General features: G+C 34.4%; 1 protein-coding gene across 14 annotated transcripts in view; it reads left to right on the top strand.

Moving 5' to 3' along the window:
- Positions 1 to 27,483, top strand: part of LOC145241382 (proto-oncogene vav-like) — a 347,285-nt gene that overhangs the window by 109,192 nt on the left and 210,610 nt on the right. For all 14 annotated transcript variants that reach the window (XM_080104292.1, XM_080104290.1, XM_080104285.1 and 11 more), the window contains exon 2: positions 3,848 to 3,964. In XM_080104292.1, the coding sequence (XP_079960418.1) occupies positions 3,848 to 3,964 (117 nt within the window). The remainder of the gene's footprint in view (positions 1 to 3,847; positions 3,965 to 27,483) is intronic.

Below are 27,483 nucleotides of genomic sequence, written 5' to 3'. Positions count from 1 at the left end.
TTGAAACCCAGCTTAATATTTTTAATTTTTAAATAAATATTTATTTATTGAAAATTTATAATTTTCAGCCTTCATCAAGATGTCTTAGACCAGGTGTCTCCAAACTTTTAAAACAGGGGGCCATATTGCTGAATTGTTAGAGCTACACAGGTCAAAATAAATAAAATGATTTGGACGCGTTTTATACTGTTTTTGCTCATTAGCTTTGATTTTTAGTGAAAATTGTCCTCCGAAACCTCATTCTTTTTAATCATTTCCTGGAAAAAAAAAAAAAAAAAAAAAAAAAAATCCAAAATATTTTTGTTTTCCAAAAGAGCTCAGTGGACCAAATTAAACTTTGGCAGGTCGAATCTGGCCCGCAGGCTGTAGTTTAGAGACCCCTTGTTTAGACAATACTTTTTTTTTCTTACTTAGCGCTCTGGGGTTTGAATTACTGTACACATAGATTCGAAAAAGTTGTCAAAAAACAAATATAGAACAAATAAATGTTATCAAAGGCAAGATAAGTTACTTTTCTGCCAAACTGGATATATTTTTTGTGTTTTTATTCAATGTAACATATTTATTCAGCTCGAAAAACACAGTGTTTACCGATGTATTGGAAAATTCAAGATGGCGTCTCACATCCTCTTTAACACCATAAGTATGGAAAAAGGTGTTATAAATAAAAAACTATACAAAATACTATTAAAAACCCGCCGAATATATGTCAACCTATGTCACGGTAACATATATTGAGCGAGTTTTTAACAGTATTTTATTTATAACATCTTTTCCCACACTTACCATGTTAAAGAGAGAATAAGACGCCATCTTGAATGTTCCAATACATCGGTAAACACTGTATGGTTTTCGAGCTGAATAAACATGTTACATTGAATAAAAACACGAAAAATATATCCAGTTTGGTAGAAAAAGTAACTTATCTTGCCTTTGATAACATTTATTTGTTATATATTTGTTTTTTGACAACTTTTTCGAATCTATGTGTACAGTAATACAAACCCGCGCTCTGTTAAAGGTTTTGGTAAAAGCTGAATATAAAAAATTAAAATAAATATTTATTTAAAAATAAAAATACTGCATGAGAGTGATCGTTAAAAGATCACACTTGTGCAGTATTTTTATTTTTAAATATTTGTTTTGAATTTCATTTTCAACGTGCTTATAAACAGTAGGTTTCTATTCATTTTTTAACATTTATTTGTTTATAATCAAATTTTCGGTGATATAACTCCTTCTTTAGGAGTAGAATCCATTTGAGCTTTATTAATTTTAATACGTGCGCATGGTCGAGTGATACAACCTCTATCTTTGAGAACTAGAGACTGCTCCAAAACATCATTATGGCTAGTCAGAAAAAAAATTGTTTAAACCATCCTGATGAAGGCATTGGTATAAATCGAACATTATAAATTTGAAATAAATATTTACTTAAAAATAAAAATACTCAGTCTGATCTTTTAACCATGTTTTAAATGTTAAAAAAAAAAAAAAAAAAAAAAAAAAAAAAATTCCTGCGTTTTACTGACTTTCTAAAGTTACAGATTTTAATCAAATCCAAACAACGCTTACATAAAGTAAATAATAAAAAAATGTACTTATATATGTGTGTCTTTTTTTTTTTTTTTGTAGTAACTTAATTTAAACTAGCAGAAAAGAACCATTGTGATGAGTATGATATAAATAGTTTGTTGCTTAAATGTAACTCTATTTGATTGGTGTGTGAAATTAACTCCCACTTGATTTGGGTCCTGGATATGACCTTAAACTATATATGATGGTGAGGCTTCAGCTTGTGTGCTTTGGGGAGTTTGAAGCCACCCCTTAATTGCCATTGCTCACAGGTCCACTCTGACCTGGAGTGGTAGTGGCTGTTAGGGTCCCAACTATGGGTTAAATAGAAACCGACTTGAAAAAAACAAAAAAAAACAGATTCTATTAAGAAATTTTTCTTTAAAATCACTGGATTCGGCATTAAATAACCTGAAAAGGTTGATATGCTGTAAAACAAAAACAACCAAACAACCAACCCACTCTATTTGATTTGTAACATTTCTCTAGGTTACATTTTATGTACTCTAGTGTAATAAGTATATCACTTCTATTAGTGTTTTAAAGCTTGTCTTACTTTCTTAGTAGATGCTAAGGAACAAGTTAAAAATATATCGCTCTGCTCATGTCATATACAGATGCTGTTGGCATCATGTGGGACAGAGCAGAATCTCTATCATTCATTTGTCTTTTTGTTGTATTGTTCTACTTAATGTAAAGCTTGAAGTTCTGCATTTCTTATGTAGTCGTTGAACGATGGGAAATCTGCCAAGAACAGTGTTAATGAAATATGTTTAAATTAACTTGTGATGGAATTCACCCGGGATGGGTTGAGCTGGCTCCAAGTTTGCTGCATTGTTACTCAAGGCAGTCCATCCGGGTCTATTCACTGCCGACTCCTCAGCATATTTCAGCCATGCGCAATTTCATCATCACACACTAAAGATGCAAGGACCGGTCATCGCTTCCAAGTCAGCTTGGAGCATTGCGATCCACATCAACAATAGTTGTGTTGGTGCTGTTGCCCTGTGAATCGGGTTAGTTAGTGGATTATGAAAGGTGTGTGCCCAAACCATTGGACCCTCTTCATAAGTACTTCCTCAAGTCAAGTCTACATCGTGCGTGGATTGTGGCGTTTGAGACGTGGTCAGTGATACAAATGCTGAGAATGTACTAAAGACACCACTGATTGAAGACTTCCAGTTTTTTAATATCATTACTCTCAAAGGCCAGGTTTTGCATTCATAGAGAAGAATCATCCCAACAAAGGCCTGGTAGATGCAGCATTTAATTATTAGCTGGATTTTTTTTATGACCAAAGGCAATTATCAAGCTGACAGAAAGCAAAACTAGCCTTGTTGATTCTAATTAAGATTTCATATTTTTCCTCCCTCGTGGCTGTAAAGTAGTTTAAATTAATGAAGGTTATGCATGTAATCCAGTGAGATAGTTAAGTGCATGGATTTAAAAGTGCTCCTAATCTTCAGGTTGGGATCAAGCTGAAGTGTCTGTTCTATTCTTGATTAGTGGAGGAGATATTCTTCTAGACTATATTGTTTTATTTATGTCCTAACCAAAATACTCCTGTTGGGGCTTATTGTATATTCCCCATATAAAAAAAATGACCTTGTTGGGGAAGCAAATAAAAATAAACTTAAAATAGTTGGGTTTTTATTTAAAAAATGTTTGATAAAAAAAAAAAAAAATGTTTGTAAATTAAAGATTTGCGAGATAGCAGGAAGCTATACTTTCTCACTTGTTTGCCTTCAGTGTAAGATCAAATTGTATCTGTTGGGTACTTATAGGAGAAATCATTATAGATTGAGGCAGTTTTTTTTTTTTTGTCCTGATTGAAAGTGTCCGCTTTTGGGGAACTAGATGTTCCCTATATCAAAAATTAACTTAGATGCAATGTCCACATTTAAAAATGACACCAGTAACATTTGCATTTGTATAAAATAATTTCTTGCCTCTGTGAATCGGTTTAAATCAAAATCCCAAACTGCACCATTTGTGTAAGATGCAACAATATCGGCATGAACAGAAGACTTTGCTAATGTAGATATTATTTGGTAGGCTTAGGTTAGTGGCATTGCATTCAAAGCTGCTGGGTGTAGGAAGCGCCAAGGTGATCAATTGAAGACATAGATTAAAACCCATCTTCTGAAACTTAAATTAAATATTCCTATTTACTTGAGTTAATCTTTTTTTTTTTTTTTTTTTTTTTTTTTTTTGTATGCCTAACTATCTTTGACGTTTTTTATAAAGCCAATTTCTTGTTTTTGTTTTGCAGTTCTTATGCTTGAAAAATATAAGGACATTTTTGCAGACATGTAAGAAAATATTTGGATTGAGAGATCAAGATCTCTTTGATCCACCTGATCTTTTTGATGTGAAAGATTTTCGAAAGGTAAGTTTTTTTTTTTTTTTTTTCATTAATTTCTCAAATACTGAAAATAAAATCTTTCGAAAATTATTTTTGTTATAATTCTTATTTTGAGAAAAAGTCAATCGAACATAACTGGCTTTCTTCATATTCATTCATGCTCTCACTCGTAAGACAAAAAAAGCCTAGTTTTAATCTTGATAGATAAAGGTGTTTGCAAAGAGAATCTATAGTGGAGCACAGGTTGTACAATAATCAACTGCATCTCTTATTGTGTGAATTGAGTGGCAAGAAGTTCAGTTCAACTGAAAACAATGCAATGATAAGCAGAAAAGACATATGATATTGGACCTTTCCTTTTTCTAAATTAGTTGCACCACCAAAGCTTTAGTCTAGTCTACTCTACTATTTTTAATCTGTAGCATGTGGACTTGATCTAATCCCGGCTGTGCTATTAAAAAAGTGCTCCGTCGAAGTAGCTCCAGTTCTCTCCAAACTTTACAACAAATGCCTTAAGGAATCTTGCTTTCCTACCTGCTGGAAAACTGCTTTTGTGGTACCAGTTTTCAAGAATTCTGGTGAAAGAACTGACTCAGTAAATTATCGCTCCATTAGCCTCCCATTTTTCACCAAAATATTTGAGTCCATAATTAACCAATCTGTAGTCTATCACCTTACAGATGCTAAACTTCTGACCGACCAACAATATGGATTTAGGCAAGCCCGTTCCACAGCAGACCTAACTGTAATCTCTGAACATATATACCATTCACTGGACAAAGCAGAGGAGGGTAGAGCGATAGCTCTAGATATATCTAAGGCTTTTGACAGGGTATGGCATGAAGGTCTTCTCAGGAAAATCAGATCATACGGTATCACTGGAAGGATACTTAACATAATTAGATCCTTCTTAGATAAGAGAAAAATCCAGGTTGTCCTTGATGGTTGTACATCTAAACAATATGATATAAATGCGGGAGTGCCTCAAGGGTCTATCCTTGGACCTCTATTATTCCTAATATTCATAAATAACCTCCCTGACAAAATTGTCTGTGAGATGGGTATATATGCTGATGCCACCACGCTCTATAACAGACACAACAGGAAAACAAATGAACACATATCTAAAGAAATGGCAGAAACACTAGAGATTGACCTCCAATCTGTAGTGGAATCGGGACAAAAATTGATGGTCTCATTCAATGCTGCCAAGACTAAACTTGTTTCCTTCAATAATTATAAGAAACCTTCTCTACCACCAATAGCAATGGCCAAAGATTCTTTATCTTAAAGTAGATCTTTTAAACTTTTCGGCCTAACGTTCACAGGAAACATAAGTTGGAACAATTACATTGAGAGCATTGCCAGGACCGCTGCAAAGAAGGCAGGTTCTTTCTACCATGCTAGAAAGCTACTAACGCCCGAAAGTATCCTGTACCTCTATAAGGCCACCATTTGCCCATGTATGGAGTATTGTTGTCATATTTGGGCTGGTGCATCTGCCACTAGTCTCTCGCTCCTAGACAAGGTCCAAAAGAGTCGCCAACTGTTATCTAAACTTCATCTAAACTTCTGTCATCTAAACTTCAGCCTCTGTCCCATCGACGAAATGTTGCATCCCTCTGCCTGTTCTACAAGTATTTTAACGATGAATGCTCCGATGAACTGCAAGCACTTGTACCCCCTCAACGTAAATACCCCCGACAAACCCGACAAGCAGCTAAATCCTACCCCTTCACTGTACAGATCCCTAGATGTAAGAAAGCCTTTTACTCCAATAGTTTCTTCCCCAGAACCGCTAGACTTTGGAATTCCCTGCCGGGTTCCTGCTTCTCCAACTGTACTGACATGCAGAAGTTCAAGTGTAATGTGAACCGACACCTTGCTGCCCAACTCCCCACATAGTACCCCTGTAGCTTATGTCCCTGATAGTAGCCCCCTACATCAAAGTGGCAATGTGCCTTGTTTGGAGTGAAAATGTAATTTAAAAAAAAAAAAAAAGAAAAGTTTTTATCCACTTGTTGTGATCTGTTCTGACCAGACACTGGTTAGTGATGATATATTGATTTCAGATATTATTAAAACATGTAAATAATATTCCTTAAAAAAAATGATAACATTGGGATCTAATTTTATGCTTTATAAAAATGTAATCAATAATAGAATATTTGTTTTAAAACAAAACATTTGCATTTGTATTCATGGCCTGTAAATGAGGGATCATTTTACGACAGATTAATGTTGGAAATAAATCCCTCTCTAAAAGTTAAAAAAGGTGAAACCAAGAATCAAAGCATCACTAACTTTAATGCTTAATCATTCGTAAACTGAAGAAATATTTTGACAGTAACATCTTGCCCAACTTTTCACAGATTACTAAATCAACAAAAATTGAAGTGGGGCTTGCCCTAGCCTAGGCAAGTTGAAATTAAGTTAAATTCACAAGCCGTCCCCAGTCACATGTATTTCCTGGTCAGGAGATGACGACGTTAAGTTTTGGCAGCTCATACAGGGCAATGTTGATGCCTCCCTGCATACAGTGCCTTATATTCCCAAATTGGTTACCCATCTGATATTGACCAGGCTCAACATTACTTAATTTTGGTGATCTAGCAAAAACCGATGTATCAACGTGATTATGCCGTGTGGAGAGGGTGAGGAGTGAAGTAATGTAGTATCTGCTTATTAATCATAATATCACCCTTCCAGGGAATAGCCACTCCCACTTTAGGAGGGGTATTTCTTTTCTGTAATCATACCATTTTCTCAGCCATTACTTAGTACACTACCCCCGCACCCCCTAGTAATACCTGTTCTGTTGTCATGAAATATCCTTTCAGACTAGCAGAAATAAATGACCAGAAGAGAGCATATATTTGTTAGTAATAAGATTTCATAATAACTGCATGTCACTCATGACACTGACATCATTTTTGGAAACAATATCTAACCACTATATTAGTTCCTATTTACTTCTCTCCTCAAAAGGGTAAAGTTAGGTGTTGATGTCCTCCTACAGTGCCTGGTATTCTCAAATGATCACTCATGTAGTATTGACCAGACTCAACATAGCTTAACTTCAGTGATCTAATGGTAACCGGTGTGTCAACATGATTGTGCTGTATCTAATTATTCCCAGATTACACCTATTTGACACACGCATATTTGCATAAAGTAGAAGATCCTCCTTTCTGTGTTGGCTGTTGTTCTTCATTTACAGTAGAACATATTTTGGTGAAATGTATTGATTTCAGTCAAGCACATTTTAGAGATCTAGATGACATGTTTGGATTCCTGAAAAAAAGTAAGGTTGTTAAAAAAAAAAAAAAAAAAAAATATTCCATTCCTTTCATGCAAACCATTCTTTACAAATAATTCTAACAAAATCAGATATCATATTATTTGGACTTTTTCGACTACTGTTCTCCTCTTACATGTTATTTTTACAATGTTTCGGATGATGTAACCTTTGCCTTCCTTCAAGAAGACATAGTGGAGAAGTACTTTCTAAATTAGTTATAAAGTTACATTCTTCTGGAGGTTGAAAGATCAATCCTCAGTGTGGAGAACACTCAAAATACAATTGTGAATTATTTAGGACTTTTACCCAGTCATGGCTGATGGAACAAGAACATGTTACCCTGTGGATTAAATAAAGAGTTCTGTTTGAAATTCCGTGCAGATTTAAGAGTTCTACAGAAAGATTCCTCAAGCTTGACAAAATACACCTGAAGAAAGTTGTAAGTTACATCGACTGAAACGTGAAAATAACATTCAAGATGAGAACAGTAGTCTCGAGAATTCAAATAATACGAATAATCAATTCTCATCTTGAAAATTCAGAAATGTAAAATCAGATTTTTTTTACCAAACAGAATGTGATCCTCTATAAGTGAGTCTATAAAAGCTGATGTGAACCTAGATTATGGTAATAAAAAAAAAATACAACAAATAAGATCAAAGAAACAGTTTCTCATAGAAGTTGACCTCCCATCAAAGTTTCATAAATATACAGTGACCCTAAAAATGGAGAGCCGAGTCTTATCAGAATTGACTTTGATTTTCTGATATTTATGTGTGATGTGCATTTGCGTTAAATACTATAACTCAGCAGAGGCAAGATGTAAAAATAAAAAGCCTGTATGATTTCTTGTAAATAGCTAAGTGGGTTGTATTTACTTTTTATGCAAGAGAGGGATGGTGTGGAAATCTGCAGTGAAAATTCCGACACAACTGATATTGACAAAGTTTTAACCATATTTGTTGGACATCAATGAATATTTCTGATTTGCATCACATTTTATACTGTTATTATACACTGATTAAGATTCCATGAATTTCTATTCTTTGTACTCTTAAGCTTAAGATGCAAATTTTTGATATTTTTCTTAAAATCTTAATCATTTAATGAATTTTGATTGGAATAAAGATTCTAGACAGAAGGTTTTATAGCACATATATTTAAAATATTTATTACGAGGACATAAGTGATGCAGAATTGTACTGTTGGTGAATTTTATTAAGACACACACTCTTGAGATGAGCATATTGGGAGGTGATATACAAATTACCATTAGCATATGAAGCGATGCTGTTTGTGTAAACAAATTGAGCTTAGGTATTTGGACAATGTCAAAATATTGTTAATTCACTGCCCATATAGCAGCAGCCGTATAGTGCAATGGTTAGAAGCTCTACCTGTTGTTTGGCCGATCGGGTTTCGATCCTGGCTTGAGGTAGTTACTTGTCTAGCCGCACTGATGAACTGTGAAACAGTAAAACAGTACTGTATGTGGATGACTATATATGTGTGTGTATATATATATATATATATATATATATATATATATATTTATAGACAATAATTGTGGTTTGCCTTATGTTAAGATAAGCAACATTTACCTATTTCTTCTAAAAATTCTACCTCTATCTTTTTATCTTATTCTCTTTAATTCCTCTTTCTCCTCAACCAAGCCATTTCCTCTCTAGGTTGACACACGCACAACTTTATTTCTCAAGTAATGAGTCATCATTTTCTTTGCAAATAAGAACATAACACTGACCCCACCCTCCCAAATAAAATAAATAAAAAAAAAAAAATAAAACCTGGCCCAGGTTACCTGCAGAGAATAAATATTTTTCTTTTCTGAATTTTAGATATTGTTCATCCAGGGTAATGCTGATCAAGAGCCTACCAACTTTGTGGGTGTTTGTTTTGTAGTTTTTGATTTTTAGCTGGACACACACACACACACACACACACACACACACTGCGTTTATAGACTAGCGTGGATGCTTGGCATTACCCGGTTGTTTGTAGGTGCGTGAAAAAAGAAAAAAAAAGAAAGGGTTATTAGGCAGGCAGGCTTGAACCGGTGACATGAAGGCGGAGGTGTTTAAAAAAAAAAAAAAAAAAAAAAAAAAAAAAAAAAAGTAATAGTAGCGAAGGGGGGGGGGTGATCAAAACAACAGTCGGCAGCCCATGTGGAGAGATGTGTTAAAAAAAATGGTAGTAGCAGGGGGTGGGGCAAGATGGAGAGCAGTGTTTTTAACAAAAAAAAAAAAAAAAAGTGATAGTAGGCAGGCAGGCTCGAACCCGTGATGCGAAGGCGGAAAATAAAGTGAAAGAAAATCTGACGCGTTACTGATGCTCCATCGTCTGACCGGAAGTTCGCAACGTTGAAAGTATATAAATAAATTATGACGATATGGTGATTTGCAAAAATGGTGACGCAAAAAAAAAAAAAAAAAAGAACCCCAAAAAAACGCCGAATTGAGGGTGAAGGAATTAATGTTTTTGGCCAATTTTTCGATATTTGTTGTCTGTAGGGTCAAGATTAAAAACCATACCGGTTTGGTCAGGTACCATCGCCTCTGTTGAAAGTTTTTGCGAGACATACAAAGACACAAACACATTTTGTGTTTTATATATATACTAGCGGGGGTTACCCTGCATTGTCCGGGTGTTTGGAGGTGTGTGTTAAAAAAAACGTTGGCCGGGCGTTTGGAGGTGTAAAAGAAGAAGAAAAAAAAATTTAGTAGGAAGGTAGGATTGAACCCCAAAGCCTAGACATGAAGGTGGAAAGGAAAGAGAAAAAAAGCCAGACACCTAACCACCTCGGCCACGAGGGAAAAGGAATTGGTGTGTTAAAATAAGGTTCATAAAGTAAAACATACAGGTGCGAGGAAGTGGTGTCATGTTTGACCTAGTTTTGCGCTACAAGCCAGTTACTGTTTCCCCCGCTTTTCGCTTTTCGAAGACGCAGCGAGCTGGTAAAAGTCAGGCAAATTAAATAGAAAGGCGACCCCTGTTGTTAAATCGTAGATATTATCATTTAGACATGATATAAAAAGTTTTAAGAATGAGCAGGCTTTGGAAAAAAGCCTTTTGCAGACATGCACAAAAAGCGAACATACATACACACATTTTCGATTTTTATATATACACTAGCGGGGGTACCCGGCGTTGCCCAGGTGTTTGTAGGTGTGTGTGGTGTTAAATAAAAAAGAAACTGGGGGGGGGGGGAGATCGAACCCGAAGCCCTGAGGCGAAGTTTGAAAATAAAATCGGCCAGCCAGAATGAGTTAGTGAAAGATGTTTGAATTTATTTAAGTAAGAACCAAATTAACAGGTGTGCGCCCGGAAGTCGTCGATCGTTACGACGATGACGTCAATGACCAGGTTTGTTTGTTATAAGCGAAGTAAAAAAAGAAAACAACGTTAAAACTTAAGCGGGGGGGGGGGGATGAAGACATCGAAAAAAACACAAAAAAAACTAACGATGTTGAAAACAGAAAAACGAACATGTGAAAAATGGCTTAAATAAGCCTGTTTCGATATTAAAATTAAAAAAATTGGTGGGTACACGGGTGTTTTTGGGTGTGTGTTCGGGGGTGGATAAGCGAAGTAAAAAAAACAAAAACAAAAAAAAAACAGAAAAATGATCGTTACGTGAAAAATGGCTTAAATAACACTGGTTCAATATTTAAATTCAAAAAATCGAAAAAAAAAAAAAAGACATCTCACACCGCGATTCGAACCCAAAACGTTTAGATAATGCACCAATGCGTTAATCAACTGACCTAACGCGACGTACATGAAATTTAATCAGTTTTTCAACTATTTAAAGTAAATCAGGTCATGACGTCATCTGACGTATGCGTAGAATCGGTCGAGAGGGCGGTTTTTGCTGAACCCCCCCCCCCTGTCGAAAATTGTCAATTTCGGGGTGAAAAAATGAACGCTTTTAGCCAATTTTTCGATATTTTTTGAGCGAAGGATGGAGTCAATATGATACCGAGTTTGTGAATTTTTGTTGTGTCTGTCGAAAGTTTTTAGCAGACATCCAAACGCACACACATACATACATACATTTTCGCTTTTATATATATAGAAGATAGATATATATATATATATATATATATATATATATATATATATATATATCTATCATTGTAGAGCTCTGTCTAAAAGGATAAAGGACCGTGTGCATGCAAAGTCTGTTGTTTTGATTTGGATCTGTTTTAATTTGGAGAAGTTGATTTTTATGTTGTGTGTGTGTCTATGCATTTCCTGTTTGTTTTATAGGAGAGCAAACTCTTTAAATTCTAAACTTTAAAATAACTTTGCATCATCACCCTGAAAAGTTATTACTTCCTGTCAGCAGTGTTTTCATGAAATGACAAAAGTAAGAGACTCATTGAATAGCTTTTTTCCTATTTAAAAGCCAAGACAAAAATAAACAGAATCTTTTAATGCCTTGACAAGCATAATGATATAATGTAACAGTTGTTTTGATAGAAGACTAGTGGTCAGTACCAAAGTAGTGTTTATTGGTCAAGAGATGATGGGCAGCTGTCATAAAGCCAGTGAGAAAATAAATTATTCGAGGTTAAGTGGGCACTTGAAAAGGTTAAGAACAAAACGTTAAGGAAGAACAAGGAAGTTGTCTGTTTTGTGTATTTTCTTGTGTTAATTGAATTACAAAAAGAACTTTTTTATACAGACGAATTACCACTTATCAAGGTCTAAAGGCCACTTGAGGATAAGGGACAATGAGTTTGTCAGGTGAATGGTGAGGATTGGTAACAATGGTTAAAACTGAGCAGAAGCTCAAAAAGAATTTAACATTAGAAACGATTGTGTTGTAGTCAGTTGAGAAGCAGCCCGCATGATGTGGTTTTCCATGCATTAGATTTTTAGATTTGCTTAGTATGGTCAAGACAGGAAAGGGTGATCTAAGTGGCACATATCCAGATGTGGTAACAGTACTCTAAGAATGTATTTATCTCTTATACTGAAAGAGGTTTGTGTCAGGTGTAGTATACTTTCTGGAGTGGTAGAATGATTCAATGATTTTCAAACAGATTTAATGTAAATCATTAATTTTATTTCCGAAGTGAAGGTCAATATTAGCAACTTATCAAAGTCGGGTGTTTCCTCAAGGAGAGAGCCATTGGGGTAAAAGTTTGTGGTGACAGGAAAGAAGCTTGGTTTTACACTTATGAAAAGTACCACCCCCCATTGTATAACATGCTTAAAGTGTAAAGAGAGAGAATCGAAAAGATCTTGATCATTAATGCTCTTCAAAGTGTTGTCATAGGTGGTTGTGTCCTCTACGTAAATATCAATGAATGATCTTAGAATGTGATTTGAGATATCATTGATGTAGATCAAGAAGAGAGTAGGGCTCAGAATTGATCTCTGGCACATACCACTATTGATACTATATGCTTAAGACTTTTGCCTGTCAACAACTACTAAACCTATCGAAAAGGATTTAATGGTTGAGAAGACATTTTTATGTATATATCATAGCTAGCAAGCTTGTAAAGTAAGTCTTTGCGTTAAACTTTATTAAAAGCCTTTGATATATTGCTCTAAAAATGAAGCCACTCTGTGAAGAGATTCACTGATTATGTATGATATCACAATCAGTACATCAGCTGTTGATTTTTCAGGATGAAATATATATTGTTTGTCACTGAGTTGGTTGACAACTTCTTTACTCATCACAGATTTAACTTACTCATGGACACTGATTGATCTGCACTAAGATGCAAACGATCGATCTCCAGTATTTTTTAATACCGAACAAACTGACAGTTTTTCAATGTGATGGGAAGCATTTTGTGTTATTTAAATTTTTCAGACCATTGTTCTCATCTTGAGTGTGATTTTCATAGTTTCGGTTGATATAGCCTCCAACCTTCTTCAGGTGTAGCTTGTTGAACTTGAGGAATCTGCACAGAATTTCGAATAGAATGGGCTGCTGCATCTGCTACTGGTCTCTCCCTCTTAGACAAGGTTCAAAAGAGAATTGCCAACCTAATAGGTCCCACATTTTCAGTTAGACTTCAACCATTATACTATCAATGAAATGTTCCATCCCTCTGCCTGTTTTACAAGTATTTTAATGGTAGATGCTCTGACGAACTATAAGCCCTTGTACTCCCTCTATGTAACCCCCTCCCCCTGACAAACCCGATGTTAGCAAAATCCCATCCCTATAAAGTAAAAATCCCTAGATGTAAGAAAGCCTTCTGCTCTAATAGTTTCTTCTCTAGGACTGCTGGACTTTTGGAATCCCCTTCCAAGTTCCTGCTTCCCTGACTGTACTGACATGCAGAAGTTCAAGTGTAATGTAAACAGACATCTTGCTGCTCATCTCTCTACATAGTAACCCTACAAATTATGTCCCAGATAGTAGTCCATTAAAGGTGAAAATGCAATTAAAAAAAAAAAATCTGAATGGAACTGTTATTCAATTCATGCGGGTAGCATGCTCTTGTTTCATCAGTCATGAGTAGGTAGAAGTCCTAAGTAATTCAGATTCAATCCTGAGTGTTGGCAATCCAAAAATACAACTTATGACTTCTACCTAGTCATGATGATGAAATGAGAACATGCTAACTCTGTGGATTAAATAAATGGTTTCATTCAAAATTCCGTGCAGATTTTAGAATTTAAGAAAATAGACCTAAAGAAGGTCGGAGGTTATATTGGTTGAAACTTTGTGCAAATAACACTCAAGATGAGAATAGCAGTCCGAATAATCAATTCTCATCTGAAAAAATAAGAACCAGGAAGCGTTTCCTTTTAAACAATGACTGAACAACTTTGTAAGATTAGGAGCTAGTTCCAGTTGCAGCTTTCTAAACATAATTAGCTTGATCTTTTTGCTATGGATCATTAAGAAAATTCAATGTGTTAGCTGTTGAAATGAATCTTATATGAACAAAGAAAGTTGTACTTTTATGTCATTTTTGTACATTTTTTTTCAAGAGGTAATGGGATTTTGATCAACGTCTAGTCTGGCTAGATCTAAGAATTTTTGCTTCCATCATGATTAATTTTCATTTTCCACAAGATGACGTTAAATTTAAAAAATTTTTTTTACTTGTTCCAGACTTTCATTTTTTTTAGTTAAAGACTGAAATTTGGCTTTTGGACCAGTGGTACACAAGATGGCAACTTTTTCTAATTTCCAACAAACTTTGAACATTACGATTTTGAATTTGATTATATTATTTGGATTCTGCAGACTACTGTTCTCATTTTCACAATATTTTGATCGAGGTAACCTACAATCTTTTTCTGGTCGATGATGCATCGCACAGTGGATAAAGTATTTGATAAAATTCAATTGTAAAGTTGCTTTCTTTTGGAGGTAGAAGATTCATTCTTCAGTATGGGCGACACTCAAAATATAATTGCAAATTACTTAGGACTTCTACCAAATCATGGCTGATGGAACGACAGCATAATAACACCCATGGATTTATTAATGGGTTCTGTTCTGATTCCCGAAGGCAAAAAGGTTTGATAAAATATACCTGAAAAAGATCGGAGGTTACATCGACAGAAACGTCAAAATAGCACTAAAGATGTAAACAGTAGTCAAAAGATTCCAAATAATACAAATAAATTTTTAAGTCAGAATTTGATGATTAATTGTGCTATCAAAATAAATTTATCATTGTTTTGTAAAAGTCTGCTCACATGAAAGGTTTTTAGATGTAATGAAAGTAAAATTTAGTAACTCCTAAACTATCTTCAATAGTTTTAGAGAAAAAGAAAACTATCTTCAGAGGAGTTCTCGTATAATACGTTTTATTTTTTAAAGTCTAGGCTGCAACTGAAAGTTCAAATTTTTGTCTAGGCCACATGATCATACTAACCAATTAGATATCTTATATAAATGGGTCTTAGTTGCTATTATTTACCAATCCCACTCCTATCTAGTTTGGTGGTGGTGGTGGTAATAGTACTTCGTTTTAAATAGAATGTATATGATCTGAAACTGCATCTGATGATATGCACATAAATTTACTCCATAAATAGCTGTGCTAAATTCAAACAATATGAATACATATTTGAAGATGTTTTGAATGTGAAGCATGAACACTTTTACTAAAATAATCTGATCTGACATGATCCACAAAAGGTTGCTATTCCAGAAAACAAACTCATAAAGTGCCATCGCTGACCTCAAAGGTTATATAAGTTTTGGGGAATAATGCCTAACAACTTGCTATACATGGCAAATCATAACTACATCTAATCTTAAAAGTATATTAGATCGAAATGATAGTCAAAAGTTTGGCTTTTAAAGTTGAAATTGGGCCTGGGTTTCCTAGGCTGGTTGATGTTTATGAAACTTGCCTGTTTTCCTGTTTTCTTGTTAATTAGACTAGGCGATAATATATCACCTACATATACCCTAGTGCTACCAGATAAGGCTCTCTGAAGATGCTGGCTTCTTGACCGAAAATGTACCAAACATTGATGCTATTTTCTTTTTATTTACGAGGTGCCTTCAATAAGTTTCCAGACTTTTTTGTACAGGTATTTAAAATTCTTGAAAATTCAGTATGTTATTGCTATACATCTTATGAGATGACTGACCAATTTTTATTTCAAGTTCAAATGGACAGCTACAGCGGGAATTGGAATACACCCTACTAAAACCTGATTGTCACAACTGGTAAATTTCAAAAATGCAATCTAGACATGAGGACACTTTAGAAGAACGATATGTAATAAAATTCTGTTTTAAACTTGGAAAAAAATGCCACAGAAATGTATGAAATGCTTCAGACTGCTTTTGGACCATCTTGCATGAATCAAACATCAGTTTTTGAGTGGCATAAGAAACTCAAGGAAAGTAAGGAGTCTGTTAGAGATGAGAGGTGTGCTAAGAGTTAGGAAGTCAAAATACTAGAGTTGATTGGCCAAATACAGAATTTCATGGATAAGGACAGTCATGTATCTATAGAGACAATAAGTGCACAGTTTGATGTCGGTGTGGGAACTGTGCACACAATTATTTGCAAGGAACTGAAGATGTGGAAGAATTGTGCAAAATCCATCCCAAGGGTGCTCAGAGATCAGAAAGAAAGATGTCAAGACAGCAGGGAGATGGTTGAGCTGATCAATTAAGATCCCGCAGTTCTTGATGCTCTGGTGACTTGCAATGAAAACTGAATCTACTACTATGACCCAGAGACCAAGAAACAAAGTTCCCAGTATAAGCATGCTGGCTCTCCAATACCCAAGAAGACCAGACAAGGTAAATCTACCCAGAAACTTATGATAATCCCCCTTTTTTTTTGACAGCATGGGTGTGATCTACATGTACTGGGTTCCCACTGAACAGACAGTCAACAAGGAATACTATCTTGAGGTTTTAAGTGTCCGTCAGAAGAGGCCAGCACTTTTCAAATCATGTCCGGTGCATTTCCAACAAGACAATGCACCAGTCCACAACTCCATCTTTATCACAGACTATATGACTAAGATGGGCATCAGGGCAATTCCCTGGTGCGACCAGATCTGTCTGGAGATATTGACTTCCTGAGATGAAATGCACCTAACATTGATGCTTTTTGTTTTTCTACTTCCTTTTGCAAAACTTAATTGCTTTGCACTCCCCCCTCCTCCTTCCCACTTCCCTTCTCTTTCTATCTCCCCCACTTACTGACTGGTTTCCTAACTTAAAATGTACAAAACATTAATACTGTAACCCTTTTCCCTCTCCCATTGCAAAAGTCATTCATGTTCTGCAGAGCAGGGAACAAAAACGATAAACTCCACTATAAAACAACCAAACCAAAACAAACACTACAAACTAGCGACTGAATATACAAAGAGCTTGAAGAATAAAGACCTTCTACAAAATAACTGGATGCAACATGAATACTATTTCCAAAATAACTCGATTCTGCATTAAATGAACCCGCAAAGGGTTGATAAGCTGTAAAACAAAACAACCAAATCAAGACAGTTCCTCACCCTCTCTATAGTCCAAACCTTGCTCCCTCTGACTTTTGGTTATTCTCTAAGCTCAAGGAAAACCTTAAAGGTTGTCGTTATGAGACAGTTGAGGAGATAAAAGAGGCTTTAACGAGGGTCATTGACATGCTTACACAAGAGGACTTCGATGGGGCCTTCCAGAAGTTGTTAGAATGGTGCAAGTGCATTGCAGCCGGAAGAGATTACTTCAAAGAGGACTAGAGTTTCATGTGTGTACTATCAATAAATGTGCCCATACATAAAAAAAGTCTGGAAACTTATTTAAGGCACTTCATATTTCCTTTCACTTTGTAAAACTCGGTCATGTTCTGCAAAGTAAAAAAATAAAAACAATTTTCTTCTACAAAACAAATCAAACATTAATAAATATTTGAAAATATTAAAAACTTTGAGCCAAAACGTTTTTCTCTTTTTAAAATTACTGGATTTGGTATTAAATAACTCGAAAAGGGTTGATATGCCATAAAACAATCACACCAAATCTACATATACACAGACATAACAGAAGAGACATCCATAGAAACAGTTTATTTCAATAAACATATAATTTGTAGAACAAAATCAAAACTAAATGGTCAACACTTGATTGACATTCCTTTTACTGTTTTTAATACTAGGACCTTTCTAGGCATGCCATTGATCAGTTGATGAATATCATCTTGAGGAATTTCTTGCCATGTCTGATGCAATAATGCTAAGAGTTCGGGCTTAGAAGATGGCTTCCTTTTCTTTTTGCGAAGGTTCCAGTTTAATATACCTCAGAGGTTTTCAATTAGGTTCATGTCTGGAGACTGACTTGGCCATGGAAGTTTATTAATCCCATTTTGGCTCAACCAATGTTGTGCCCTCCTAGCAGAGTGACAAGGAGCTTCATCTTCCATAAGTAGGGAATTAAATTAGTTCTTTTTACCACTTGAGAATACTGGTAGGATTCCTTCATGTAATATTGAAACATTTTTAGCAGAATTGATGTTTCCTTCGCACTCCACTAGATCTGAGCAACCATCACTCTAAATTGCATCTCATAAAACCCCATGTTTCAGCTTTGGCAGCATTTTTTTTTTTTTTTTTTAAGTTAAACTCATTGTCAGGAAATAATGTAAATCGTGACTCATCATAGAAAATAACATTGATCCAAAAGGTCATAGATCTCTCCATCTCACAAATCCAATCTTTTCTGCACTTGATAATGGCAGGACGAAGAAGAGGTTTCTTTCTTGCAGCTCTACCATAGTAGCCCAGTTTGTGAAGATACCTGACAGCTATTCTGGGACTGACACCAGCTTGTGTTGCTAAGTCAGAGGCTTTGCACCGAGAATCCTCTTCAACATTTCTTTTCACAAGATGCAAGGGTTTTTCTTTCAGAGGGCCTGGGGGCGACCTGGATGAGGTTTTGTGCATTCTTTGCTCTTTCTTGTGAATTGTAGGATCACTCTATTAACAGTAGAAAGGGTTATTGAAAGATTTCCTACTATTTTGTGTTAACTAAGACCACCTTCATGTTGACCTACAATTTGTCCTCGCAGAAATTCTGATAGGTCTGATGCTTCTTTGGTTCGTGGCATGCTTTAATGTTGTTAGATGCAATTTTAATTAGATACTAGTTATTTCAGCATTATTCTTATCTTTAAATATAAATAAGCATTTATTAATCTTTGGAAAAATATTTATCTTTGTGTCTATTCTTTTCTGTCATGTCTGTGTACACTTGATGGTGGAGGGGGTTGTCAAAAAAGAGTTGAATGAAATCTGTGAAATCTTTTCATGATCTAATTTCGTAGCTTAATCAACAGCTGAAAGCGATATTTAATTGGTGCAGGAAACGAGATTTATCTCATGGGTTGCTGAAAGATGGATAATAGTTACAACTTTGTCTATGAAACACACTAGGTCTTTTTTTTTTTTTTTTTCTGAGATGCCATATGATGCAGGAAGGTGGGATTCCTATTGGCCCCCTACCCCGTATTAGGTTAGAAAGGGAAGGAGGACAGTATTTGAGGGTGGGACAGATATTTTATGATTTTTGTAAACATCCACACTTGTTTTATTTATAAGCATATCATATTTATAACCATATCTTTTTTTTTCATTTTACTTCAGTTAAAGTTCTCAAAAAATCAAGATAACACTGAATTTCTATATGAAATAGAAATTTGAATATTCTATTAAAATTTTCTTTTACCTCTCAAGCACTAAATTGGTAAAGAAGTTAAGAACATTAATTTTCCTTGATCTAATTAATCAGTTAATTATGTTATAGCATATCTTTTTAGTGATCTCTTGGTTTTACTGGATTCCTGGACAAGAATTTATCTAGTCTGGTGGAGTATCCTATTTGGTGTTGTTATTAGAAAAAAAAAATTCATTTAGTTCATGTGACAATATGTTAAAAAAAATGAAATCTAAAAGAGAGAGAAAAAAAAGATGTTATTACAATAATTACAAATGATTATGGTTGATTTTGAGATTTTAAAGAAAAAATATCTTGAATTAAATAAAGCAAATTTTGCAGAATTTTACAGGCATTATTTGTATCATACTGTCAGGTGTTCTCTTTCTTTTTTTTTTAATGTGTGTATTATGTGTTGCATATGAAATAGGTATCAGCTTATAAGTTTTTAAATAACAAGAACCCAGTTGGGCAAACTTGGGTCCTTTGTACCGGAAAAATATCCAGTAAATAAAACGTTTAGTAAATCGTTATTATTTTTTGCATTTTAATACACCAAACATTGATATAAATATCACTAAAACATCCGCTGAGTCATAAGCTTCATTTCAATACCTAACTTGCCTGGGTGGGTTGCTTGTAGGCTGAGATAAACCGCGTCTCTCACACACACACAGATAGTAAATCGAACTTACTAAGGGAGATAATAACTTCCGGTGAATGGAAACTCAGTCATGTTCAACCCGACGTCTAGATAACAACTTGCTGCCAAATTATATAAAAGGCAAAACGACCGTGCACATTTTTGTATGTCCAGGAAAGGCTTTTGGAGGGGGGGGGATTCTCGAGAGGGTTCCTATTTTCGACAACTTTTTATATACTCTCTAGATTATAATATGTATGATTTGCAAACGAATGTTGTCTCTACATTTATTTTGATCGACTTTTATAAAATTCCCTCTCCTCCATCCTTTCGTGTATTTGTTGGCCTTTTTCATATAAATGAAGCAAAACTCATTGAAGCAAAGCCGTCAGCAGCCTTTCGTGCCGGGATGTCTTGAAAGCAATTAGCTTTGATCAATGTTGGAAAACTCTTCATATCAGACAATTGCTATTCATTTGAGAGTTCCCTTTTTTGAGGGAGCTTGGTTTCTCCAACATGGGGGGGGGGGGGGAGAACAAATAAATGAAACTGCGGAAAGCTGAACTGGCCTTCAGCCAACGTTCATTTCTACACCTGCATGGACTCATTCACTTAGCAAGTCGACATTTTGATTAACATCTATAAATTTGAACTTTTTTCAGTTCCTCTCACGTTGTAACATAGCCGTAACATCTTAGCTTTTCTTTCACTTTCTATTCTGCCTTCACGTCACGGGTTCGAGCCTGTCTGCCTACTAACACCTTTTTCTTTTACACCTCCAAACACCTGGGCAACGCCGGGCACCCCTGCTAGCAAATATATATATATATATAATGAATGCTAATAGTATTTGACTGGCCTTAGGCAGCTGTCAAATGTAATGGTTAGAATATGTCAACAGGAAGTATGATTTTAGTGGGATGAACATCTTTTAAATATTTACTTTTGTTTGCAATAATTGTTAGAATCTGATTTCTTGCAAAATAAAGGAGCGTCGAGTAAGTTGAAAGGAGAACACATTTTTCTAATGCATTTTAAACAATTGTCTAACAGGGTTTTAAAAATATTCCGGCTTTTGAATGAGAGATTTGTAAGTGATTTTGAGTGCCTCAACAACCTCCCAAAATAGTGTAGGCGTCAAGTATGCAAGCTCTTGTAATGCGATGCAGAAGTGCTTTTCTCAATGGCAGTTCTTTCAACCATGCAACGCTTATGTTTATTACCAACTAGAAGAGGCACTCTGTTTTAATCCTTATTTTAGAAATGAAAAGAAAACACAGTTTAGAAAGTTATCTTAAATTATTGAAAACAGATTTGCAAAGGTGCAGGCTTTAGGAGGAGTCAGACTGGTAAGAATGCTAGGAGTCTAACATATTTTTTAATCTCTAAAGAATCGAATCTGAATATTGGAAGACTTTAAAATAAGGAGTTAGAGTTGAAAATTACACCAAAGAGTATCCTATATCTTTACAAAGCCACAGTTCACCCATGCATGGAGTATTGTTGCTACATCTGGACTAGTGCATCTATCACTAGTCTGTCAATCTTAGACAGGGTTAAAAAAAAATGTCTCAAATCTAATAGGTTTCACACTGTCAGCCAACCTCTAGCCTCTGTCTCATCACTACAATGTTGCATCCCTATGCCTGTTTTACAAGTACTTTAATGAAATGTGTTCTGATGAACTCTTAGCAGTTGTGCTTCTGAACATATACTCCTGATGAACCTGGTAAGTAACAAAATCCCACCCTTCACTCTCACAATTCTTAAATGCTAATAGTTTCTTTCCTTAGACTGTTACGCTTGGGAATTTCCTTCCTTTTTCCTGCTTCTCTGACTACTAACCTGCTTAAGTTTAAATGTGATGTGAACAAACATTTTGTTGCTCAACACTTCCCTGTTAGACATGATCCAAAATTGGTAGCCCCTTATTTTTCAAGTGTCAGTATGCTTTGCTTGGATTGCAAAAGATTTAAAAAATAAAAATAAATAAATAAAATTTTGTTTAAAATATCCAATGACTTTCGGCCTGACCTTATACCTTCTTCCAGTTCCACAACCCTGGTTAAAAATGCAAAAATTAAAAACTTTTTATTAACATTTAAACAATCCTTTATTTTTATTGTAGATTTTGTCGCAAACTTATAAAAACTAAGAACGCGGATTCCTTATAAAATCTTTCCTGATAAAATGTTGAATTTTGTTACAGGGCTTTGTTATGAAAAATAAATAAATAAAATCGCTGTGTTGCTTATGAATGCTGACATCAGAATATCGTAAAACAACTCGATACAAATTGATGCCACCATTGGATTCTTTATAAAAATTTTACTTGAGAAAAGTTGCTTGATTTTACAGGGCTTTGGCTTCAATTGCATAGCTGGATAGACAGACACCATGTTTATAATGTGCACTTTAGAAACTATGCTAATGACTGTAATTTTTAATGTGATGGAAATTAGTGTTTTTTTTTTTTGTGTGGTATATACGAGTCTTATGAAGTGGCTGGACACTTTTAATATGGATTAAAAATGGATTTATTATATTAGCAATCATGATTCTGGTAGAGTTTGGTGTCTAAAACAGTTTCAATTTTATTCTTTCTAATAAGGGAAATTTTTCAAGCATGGGTAATGGAGAAAGGTCATGGATTTCTGGAATCTTGTATGCTTAAAAACCCAAGCTGATTTCAAATTTTATTTCATTTGATTGTGATTTATTTTTATGTGATAGAAAAATTAGATTTATTAATAATAATAATAATAATAATAATAATAATATATTAATAATTAATTAGATTTATAGTAATAGATTTATTTTTGTGATAGAAAAACAAAATTAACTGCTAAATCAATGATTGACTTATTTCCTTTTTTATGGAGTGGTGTATGTTATCAATGTATCTGATTGGTTGGACTCTCAGTGATATCAGTATCAAAGGACTGTTAACCGTCGACTCCCCCCCCCCACCTTCCCTCTCCTCCTTATGAACTAATAAATTCTAGAACACAAAAGCTTGTTCATTTTGATGGTACCCCTCTTGTCTTATAGCTCTTCAACTTTTTGAAATAAAAAAAGATAGGAGGCTTTACTTTTGGAACGCCCCCCCCCCCGCCCGTATAATGTAATTATTATGTATTCTTTTTATTTTCTTATATAATGAGATTCTGTAGTTATAGTAAAGGATTTAACCCACGTGATTTGGTCAAAATTAGCACAATGTCTGTTAGATGGAAGTATTTTACTATAATCCATTTCCACAATATAATTATAAAAAGGAAAAGTTGTTTTGGTCTAAATATACTTTTTGGCATTATATTTTAGAAAGTTTTAGTAATGTATGTCTTTAAAATAAAACAACACATATATTGTATATTTTAATGATATTTTGAGATAGCATCTCTTTCCTTTTTTGTCATCTTATTTTCTCCATGTCTATTGTTACTGGATATCCAGTCTGGTATGTGGTATCAATTCCACATTGAAGAAAGTTTGATTCTTTATTTTTTTTTCTGATTTTGTTCTATGTTAAAATAGTTGCTACTAAAAAACAGAATATTTTATTAGTTATATCTTTTTAGAAGATTGTTTTTCTCATGGATATATTGTTCCTTTGATTTGAACATTAAATGGGCATTTTCTTTTTATTTGTTTATAATGTCCATCCGTCTCGGAGAAAAAAAATAAACGGAAATTGTTCAGACAAATGAATTTTATGTATATGGTGGAAGTGAATTGTTTATATACCAAACACTCATTTGTAATAGATATATGTTTATCTTTTTAAAACTGTTTTCCTTTTTCTATCAAAAATATTTCTAATGTAAATTTGTCACAATTCTATTGAATGAATTAAGCTAACCTTGTTTAAGAACTATATTTTAAATTTATATCTTAAATTATTTCTCTCAGCAGTTTATAAGATATTTTAACTCAATTTATCTTATATATATATATATAGGCAAATTATTTATTTAAAAACTATTACATATTTCAGCTGTGTACCATAGTTTCATTGACATGAATTAACCATTTAAAAAAGGGCATTAGAGTTCATTCAAATCATCAGTGGCTTACAAAATGAAAACAAATTGAAGAATGGAGTTCAACAATTACTGGTAACAGCTTTAAGTGAATTCACTCAAGTATTCCTTTTGGAAGAAATATTGAGTTAATAGGGATGAATTGTATGTTTATGTGGGTTTTAATTCTATTATTTGAATAATTTATTATTTGGATTCTTTAAACTATGGTTCTCAACTTGATTGTTATTTTTATGTTTTGGTCGATGTAACCTCCAGCCTTCTTCAGGTGTATCTTGTCGAAGTTGAGAATTTTTCTGTCAAACTATGGAATCTGCACATAATTTTGAATGGAACCTTTTATTTAATCCATGGAGTAGTATGCTCTTGTTTCATCAGCCGTGATTGAAATTCTGTGAAGATTTCCGAGTTCGACAAAGAATCTTCAGTCTAGCAAGATACACTGAAGAAAATAACACTGAAGATGAGAACAGTAGTTTGAAGAATCATATGAGTATTCAGTCCTCGTCTCAAAAAATCTGAAATAGAATAATTGAATTGTTGATAACAGATGCTGTGTGTTTTCTTACTTCAATAATGCATTCATATTTAGAGGTAATGTGTTATGATGTAGTTTCTGTGTCTAAAATTACAAGTAATTTTATCCAGATAATCTTTTTATAATATTATTGATTTTTTTTTAAAGCATCTGCAAGACTTTCAGACAAGATAGAAAAAGAAAAATACCCAGACTTTAAAGTTATGAGTGTACATTTTTTTTTATTTACATTTTTCATCCCTTATCAAGGCCTAGAGGCCACTCGAGGATAAAGGTTAATGAGTGTACAGCAGTCAATGGGATAATATCTTAGTAATCGTTAGTAGTGGAAATTTGATGAATTGGATTACTTAGGGGAACGGCTCATCAAGAACTTGTTTTTGTAGTCAGCTGGATAACAGGGAAAAAGTAGAGAGTTCCACAGGCATGAAGGAAGCTTTTTTTCATGGAATTTATGTTTAGGTCTAGGCACGGATAGTGGGGTAAATTATTGACAGTGGTTTCAGCTAGGCAAATATTTTTGAAAGTTTGGCAAGGGGATACCATAGATTGAGCTCAGATGAGCACTTGCCATGAAATAATAAGCAGAGACAGGCTTTCTGTCAAAAATGATTTAAAGAAAAAATTATGCTTTGCTAGTGTTCACATTAATATTCACATAAAATGTTTCCATCAGTGAAGTTAAAAAAGAAATAAGAAAGTAAACATCGCAAACAAAAGTTATCTATTCTATAAAGGGCAAAATGGCTGTGAGCGTTTGTGTATATCCACAAACGGCTTCTTGCGTCGGTTAAATTCTGCAAGAAGTTTTCACATAATTCCCAGATCCTAATATCTCGCATTCACAAGCAGACATTGTCTCTATCATTTTTTTGACCGAGTTAAACAAAATTCCCATCATGCCGTCGTCTCCAGTATTTGTTTGTCTTTTTCATATAAATAAAGCGAAACCATTGGAACACAATCGCCTGGCATTAGTATCTGTTCTGTAATTGGTCCTGGGTTAATGTTGGGAAAACCATTGATACTGAGATAATTACTATTTATTTAGATACTGTCAGAGTGCCCTCTTTTTGGGGGAGCTGCCCCCCCCCCCCCCCCATTAAAAACGACCTTGTGTCTAATTTTCTTTTGTGGGAGGTTTAAAAGCAACGCCATTTCTGCAAGTCATTTTTTGTTTTTGATTGACTACGTCAAATTTGAATGCTTTAGACTTCCGATTGTGTCATAGAGTAGCGGTAGAACATCAGATATTCTTTCAATTTCTTTTTCGCTTTTATGTCATGGGTTCGAGCCTGCCCCTCTACTACCACTTTTTTTTTTCTTTTGTTCAACACACACCTCCAAAGACCTAGGCAGTGCCGGCCCCCAGGCTAGTAAAAAAGAAAGGAAAAAAGGACTTCTCATGGAAATAGTGAACGATTTATGAATTCATTTCTGAGAGGAGTTGGGCTTACCATTTGCTTTCTCTGTTCTAAGCATTTTAAAAGGGTTTCATCAAGCAGTGTTTTTACTAGCCCCCCCCCTTTCTTCTTTGCCCAGCTTATTTCTCTTTAGCTGGACACACACATACAACTTTCCAAATTAGTACATAATAGTACTAAAAAACCTCCTCTCTCTGACAAAATCTGGCCCAGCTGACCTCAAAGGAATAACTTTTTCTAAATTTTAGATCTCTATCTTCCAGTGCAACAGTTATCAAGAATACATATACCAGATTTGTAGGTATCTGTTTTGTAGTTTTTTTTTTACTTTTATCTGAATATACAAAATCACACACAGACAACTGCCTTTTATATATACTAGATTACTATTCAAATTGATATTATATTTTGTGACAAAATCAAGTCGTAATTTATTCACTTCAGTGAAATTTGTGATCATCTTTGGTTTAGTGTCTGTTTTACATGCTGGCATGGGTTGAAATGGACTTAATTAATCTACTCTGGCCAGGTCTTTATTTGTCCTTCTTTCTCTCAAATCCATTCTTATGACTTCCTATCATGTTTCCTTTGATCTTCCCAGGCCAACTGACCCTGCTATCTCAACTGTTTTACGTCTACTAATCCAAGAAGTCTAATCTGTACTTTCAATATGGCCATACCATCAAAGTATTCTCTTCTGAACACTTCTCCCTATACTGCCCAGATTTGATTTTCCTCTGAGGTCATCAACGACGAGAATTGCATTAAATTAGCAAACTTGATGTATTTTCTGCCATGACCTTTTGTAGTTTTGTTAATTATACCTGGTCATTACTCTTGGATTATTTTTGTTGGTCTGTACTAGTTGAAGTGTTCAGACTACTGTTTTCATCTAGAGTGTTATTTTTGCAACATTTCGGACAATGTAACTTCCGATCTTCTTCAGATGTATCTTGTCGAATTCAGAAATCTTTGTCACACTCTGGAATCTGCACAGAATTTTGAACGGAACCCTTTTATTATTCTACAAGGGGGTAACATGCTCTCCTGATATCAGCCATGACAGATAGAAGTCTTTAAGTGATTCACAATTCTGAGTATTGCCCGCACTGAGGATTGAACCTTCAACCTCCAGAAGAATGTCACTTGCAACTGAATTCTACTTAAGTACTTTATCCAAAGAATACTAATTATCGATCCTCCTTTAAAAAATTCAGAAATATGTCGTATCTCTATGGAAACATAACTAAATATATTTATATTAAGTATCCCAAACCAAAGTTTTATTTTCATTGTATCTAAAAACTTTTAATGCAGCTATATAGATCTTTATAAACCATAAACAATGGTGCAGAATTTATTTTGAAAGCTCCGTTTAGTTGGCCACTGTATTGTGATTGTTCAAAGTTT

This window comes from Euprymna scolopes, chromosome 20 (assembly GCF_053919585.1).
Source record: "Euprymna scolopes isolate OS-2025 chromosome 20, ASM5391958v1, whole genome shotgun sequence".
Lineage (NCBI taxonomy): Eukaryota > Metazoa > Mollusca > Cephalopoda > Sepiida > Sepiolidae > Euprymna > Euprymna scolopes.
Note: the sequence above shows the minus strand (reverse complement) of the source record. Positions and strands in the feature narration are given on the sequence as shown.